We start from the raw sequence: 6,000 nt of genomic DNA on the forward strand, positions 1-6,000 counted from the left end.
CAGTTTGTTGGTTGACTGTAGGCTTAATGTCAACACAGAGGCGAATGTGACCTGAAGGTTTGGGGAGCAAAACCAGTGGACTTGCCCACTGTCTAGCTTACATGGGCGCAATAGCTCTGCTATCTTGCAATTCTTTAACTTCAGCCACCACTTTGTGCCGTAAGGCAATGGGAACAGTTGTGACACGGCAAAATTTCGGCTGAGCATTGGCTGTCATAGTAATATGTGCAACAGAACTGTTAGCCTTCCGTAAACGTTCAGAAAAGAGTTCAGGGAATTCTTTAGCAATCGCATCATTGTAGCAAAGCGATACATGGCAGGCAAAGTACATTTTCCGAGAAATGGAATGTCTTGTCCATTATAAGCCGTCAGGTGAGTGCTAGTTTTAGACGGGCAAGGGGAGTCTAACAGGTCATATGTGTTACGATTCAACAATGTAACAGAGGCACACGTGTGCAACTGAAATATCACACGTTTGTCACTAATATGCAAATGAACAAAACGTTTGTTGGACTGACATAGTACTGAAGAAACTGTTTGCTAGTTTTGCTAATGCCTGCAGCACGCTTTGAATTCACTGCATGGATTACTTGGGCCTTGTGACTAGATTTAGATGAGTGGGCAGAATCCTTATGTTTGCTCCGTTGCAAACATATAGGTTGTAAATGTCCTTTCCAATCACAAGCGTTAACACTGTGCTTGTCTTGAAGGGCAGTCTTGGCATTTGTGCTGTGAATAGCACCGAGGGCATGAATTAATTCCATTCGCCTGTGTCGAGAGCTGTTTATGCGGCGTGGAGAACTGTTTATGCAGCATGGCGCGCGCATGCTGTCGCTCCCTCAAAAATGGCTCTGAGCACTATGCGACTTAACTTCTGAGGTCATCAGTCGCCTAGAACTTAGAACTAATTAAACCTAACTAACCTAAGGACATCACACACATCCATGCCCGAGGCAGGATTCGAACCTGCGACCGTAGCGGTCACGCGGTTCCAGACTGAAGCGCCTTTAACCGCACGGCCACACCGGCCGGCTTGTCGCTCCCTACTGGGCTGGTTGTAACCAAGGGATTACTCGATCTGACAAATCAGCTGCTCAAATTTATCAGCCGTCATGGCACCTGAATCATACTGATTTAGTGTTTGAACTATGTGCTGAAATGATGGATCTGACTGTTTCAAAATTTGGTCTTTAAGTTTGACATCCAAGTTGAACGCAGTAAACAGTAATAAGAAGTCGAGGAAAGCTAATCAGATCCTCCTTCCCCAAGCACTCCACTCGCTGCTCTTCGCCTCGGCGACACTACGAGCAGCAACATGAACCCATGTCACAGGAGAATTGCGAGATATCAAAATGGTGGAGGTTTCTCTACTTGGTGCTACAGAAGAATGCTGAAGATTAGATAGCTAGATCACATAACTAATGAGGAGGTATTGAACAGAACTGGGGAGAAGAGGAGTTTGTGGCACAACTTGACAAGAAGAAGGGACCGGTTGGTAGGACATGTTCTGAGGCATCAAGGGATCACAAATTTAACATTGGAGGGCAGCGTGGAAGGTAAAAATCGTAGAGGGAGAGTGGTGGTGGTGGTTACTGTTTAAAGTCCCGTCGACAACGAGGTCATTAGAGACGGAGCGCAAGCTCGGGTTAGGGAAGGATTGGGAAGGAAATCGGCCGTGCCCTTTCAAAGGAACCATCCCGGCATTTGCCTGAAACGATTTAGGGAAATCACGGAAAACCTAAATCAGAATGGCCGGAGACGGGATTGAACCGTCGTCCTCCCGAATGCGAGTCCAGTGTGCTAACCACTGCGCCACCTCGCTCGGTCGTAGAGGGAGACCAAGAGATGAATACACTAAGCAGATTCAGAAGGATGTAGGTTGTAGTAAGTACTGGGAGATGAAGAAGCTTGCACAGGATAGAGTAGCATGGAGAGCTGCATCAAACGAGTTCAAATGGCTCTGAGCACTATGGGACTCAACATCTGAGGTCATAAGTCCCCTAGAACTTAGAGCTACTTAAACCTAACGAACCTAAGGACTTCACATACACCCATGCCCGAGGCAGGATTCGAACCTGCGACCGTAGCAGTCCCGCGGTTCCGGACTGCAGCGCCAGAACCGCACGGCCACCGCGGCCGGCATCAAACGAGTCTCAGGACTGAAGACCACAACAAAAACAACAAGTTTGACATCAGGTACATTGTACATGATCACATCATGCAACATAACATCTGAATATAAAACACCACAAACACATTTTAATTTGCATTTCTTCATCATCATACACTGCAAATCTGTTACCCACTCACGACAATAGTTAGCAAATCTACAACCTGATCATAGGGAAGCTCACTCGGAGTGGCTTTAGGGAACAATTTCTGAATGGGGGGAAACACAGCACTTCCTGCCGTTGACTAAAACTAATGAAGTTTCACAGTACCTGGTATATGGTGAGCAATTACGTGCGCTTCAAACTGTTGTAACCATTCGAGCCATTCCCATTCTTGTTCATGAAACTGGCGAAAAGACAGTATAGGACTTGGAGCTACAGGTGTTGCGTGTTGTTCAAGTGGTAGCTTGAGTTGTCAGTAGCTACTGTACCGTGTTTATCAGTGAGGTAATTTGCTGTGTCCGAAACTGAAACATCTGTGTTAGCTGCACTGCATCTATAGCTTGCAGCTGAGGCGCCTGAGCAGAACAGACAAGGCAAACTATAAAAATAAGCACAGTAAGTAGGCTGTTCAGGTTTTTATGTTGGTAACGCCACGTAGCGCTCTGTATGAAAATCACTGACTGTGCTGTGCGCAGTCTGTGGCTGGTTGGACTCACTGTTGGAATATTCGCTTGTGTAGTGTTGAGCAGTTGGATGTGAAAAGCGCGTAGCGCTGTGCAGTTGGAGGTGAGCCGCCAGCGGTGGTGGATGTGCGGAGACAGATGGCAGAGTTTTGAGAGCGGACGATCTGGACGTGTGTCCGTCAGAAAAAGGAAATTTGTAAGATTGGTTGAACACTATTAAGGTAAATACATTGCTTGCTCTCCATCAAATTCTTTCATTTGCTAACTATGCCTGTCAGTAGTTAGTGCCTTCAGTAGTTAGAATCTTTTATTTATCTGGCAGTATTGGCGCTCGCTGTATTGCAGTAGTTTGAGTAACGAAGATTTCTGTGAGGTAAGTGGTTCATGAAAGGTATAGGTTATTGTTAGTCGGGGCCATTCTTTTGTAGGGATTATTGAAAGTCAGATTGCGTTGCGCTAAAAAAAATATTGTGTGTCAGTTTGGTGTTGATCAGAACAAGTAAAGAGAGAAATGTTTGAGTACGTTCAGTTTTGCTCAGCCGTTTGAAAACCAAATAACGTAGAGGTTTTCCAGCACTGTCATTTACAAATTTTTCTAAGGGGATGTTTCAACAGAAGCAAAGAAAATTTGTGCAGCGCCCACCTGAAAACCCTGAATAGAAAAAACACTGTAAGAGATACTGTGAAAGCAAGTAAACACACCCCAGCAAAGAAAGACACAAAATAGAATCAAGGCGCCAGCAAAACACTAAAGAAAATCTGTGGTATCCAAGCACTGGGTTCTTCTTAATACTCGTCGCCAAATGTTGACCCCTGTCTAGTCGTCAAATGGTGAATCCTGCCTAGTCATCAAAATATGAGGTGTCTAGGAAACCTGCTTTGTCAGCTCGCTAGACAACATTCAGACAAATCGCATTAATGAATTTTATTACAAAAGTAAATGATTACAATACTTAACTTTGTATTTACAGAGATGTATCGCAAGAAAAGGCGACAGACAAAATAAGAATAACAATTCCAAGTTTGAGCTACATAGAATGTACAAGGAGAGTAATAAGCTTTGACGCATCTATCCAGGTGCTAGTCTTCAAGCTGCTGTAGAACTGGGGCCACAGCCAGTCAGGAGTGGCGCTTACGTTCTCTTCGCATAAAGATCGCTGCGGTCGCATTGTCGTCCTGGAGAGGGGTCGGTCAGCATGCTATTGGCTGACGACAGCCCTCGCTGCTCTCTCGTTACCGACTGGCATACCGGTGCTTGACTTTAGGCAGTAACAGTTATAGCGAGCTCTGGTTTCTGTTACAGGTAGATGCTCCCTCCCCGCTTCAGTACATCTACATGCATGGTGTGGTTCCCATATTTTTGTGCTTGATTCGACCACCCCAGTTAATTATGGTTTCAGTAAGGCGTTTCCGTTTGCGTGACATTATTATTTCCTTCACATTAATTTGCATGGTCGTATGGGGTGCTTCCCTTTCCTGAGGGTCGCAAGAGATCAGGATACGGCATCTAGTGATGTGCCAAACAGCACAGCTCATACCCCACAGTCGTCCAGAATTGACATAAACTGCAGGAAACGCAAATGAAAAGCTGAAGTTCATTGGAAGAATCTTAAGGAAATGCAATTTACAAGCGAAGGAACTGCTTACAAAACACTTGTTCGACCGGTTCTTGGTTATTCTTGTGAGCCTGCGACCTTCATTGGGTTAGGTTAGGGAAGAAGTACAGAACACCCAACGAAGAGCAGCGCACTTGGAATCGTTCAGTCGGAGCGAGAGCGTTACTGAGGTACTCAGCAAGTTCTAGTCGCAGACGCTACAGGAGAGGCATTGTACATCAAAGAGAAGTTTACTGTTGAAATACCAACAGCGCAAGTTTCAGAAACAAGAAAAAAATGGTTCTAATAGCTCTGAGCACTATGGGACGTAACACCTGAAGTCATCTGTCCCCTAGACTTAGAACTACTTAAACTTAAATAACGTAAAGACACCGCACACATCCATACACGAGGCAGGATTCGAACCTGCGACCGTAGCAGCAGCGCGGTTCTGGACTGAAACGTCTAGAACCGCTCGGCCACAACGGCCGGCACTTTCAGGAAGAGCCGGGAATCGTGACACTTCCTCCCTCATACATATCGCAACGCTATCTCGATAACAATATCAGACGAACTAGAGCTCAGTAGGAGGTATATTGACATTCATTATCATTCTTTCCATGGAACAGGAATGAGGGATGATACAATGGTACCGGAAGTACCTTCCGCCACGTACTTGTGGCTTGCGAAGTATGAATGTAGATGTGAAAGTGTGACTGGGAAATCATCTTTGTCCGTCACGACTGAATCAACCAGTAACTGTATCCATTCTAAGGAAACATAACTCTGAAGATATCAAACTGCATCCCACTTTTGTTGAATCAAATTCTGTATAGCGAGTCTATAAACTGATGCTGTCTCGCTCGGTATTTTATGTAGTCACATGTATGTCTTATTTTGTTGCAGAATACCGTAAAGCAGTGGCGAATCATCTTCTTCATTGGGTTTGGGCTGTACTTCGTGAGCGGCCTCGTGTTTATCATCTTTGGCTCCGCTAAGATGCAGCCTTGGAACGTGAAGGAGGCACAGACAGCTTCTTGATACGGGCACCAAACACTGCACTCCTTCTGTTGGATGCAGTCCAAGTACACAGACGTTTTTTTTATAAATAAAATTTTCACAGTACACGCATGTTTGTATTACTGACGTAACGCAATTTATTTTACCAATTATTGACTATGGAACCCATTATTATTCAGTTGGACAGTAAGGTAAGAATTGAGAAGCGCTTCCTGGCAGCGTATCAAAAGACAACCAGCCACTATGTGATATCTAATGATCACGCAGAAATTATAATCACCTCGACGCTGTCAGTATGGCAGTCCTCGAACATACAGAGAGGCCACATGATATGGGATGTGTACAGGTGGCGTCGCCATGCACATGGAAAATAAGGTGACATCTGGAGGATGTCCTGTTGTGAAGTGATGCTATACATGGAGGTGATAGTATAACTATCTGAAGGAGAAAACGTCCTGTAGACATAAGCTTGAGTGGCATATTAATGCGGCTTCTGGCCCATGCCGTACGTATTTGTGAGGTCACATGCCCCAGTTGCCTACATGCCGCGGCAGGTTGAGAGGCGAGGGGAAATGCATGGAAGAGGGA

The 6,000-nt window shown here is 45.2% G+C and overlaps 1 protein-coding gene across 1 annotated transcript in view; it reads left to right on the forward strand.

The window, feature by feature from the left end:
- The window catches only part of LOC126417076 (putative inorganic phosphate cotransporter), a 188,726-nt gene extending 183,293 nt beyond the window's left edge, over positions 1-5,433 (forward strand). Inside the window, exon 10 of the mRNA XM_050084971.1 lies at positions 5,299-5,433. Coding sequence (XP_049940928.1) covers positions 5,299-5,433 — 135 coding nt within the window. The remainder of the gene's footprint in view (positions 1-5,298) is intronic.
- Positions 5,434-6,000: the final 567 nt, after the last annotated feature.

This window comes from Schistocerca serialis, chromosome 8 (genome assembly GCF_023864345.2).
Source record: "Schistocerca serialis cubense isolate TAMUIC-IGC-003099 chromosome 8, iqSchSeri2.2, whole genome shotgun sequence".
Lineage (NCBI taxonomy): Eukaryota > Metazoa > Arthropoda > Insecta > Orthoptera > Acrididae > Schistocerca > Schistocerca serialis.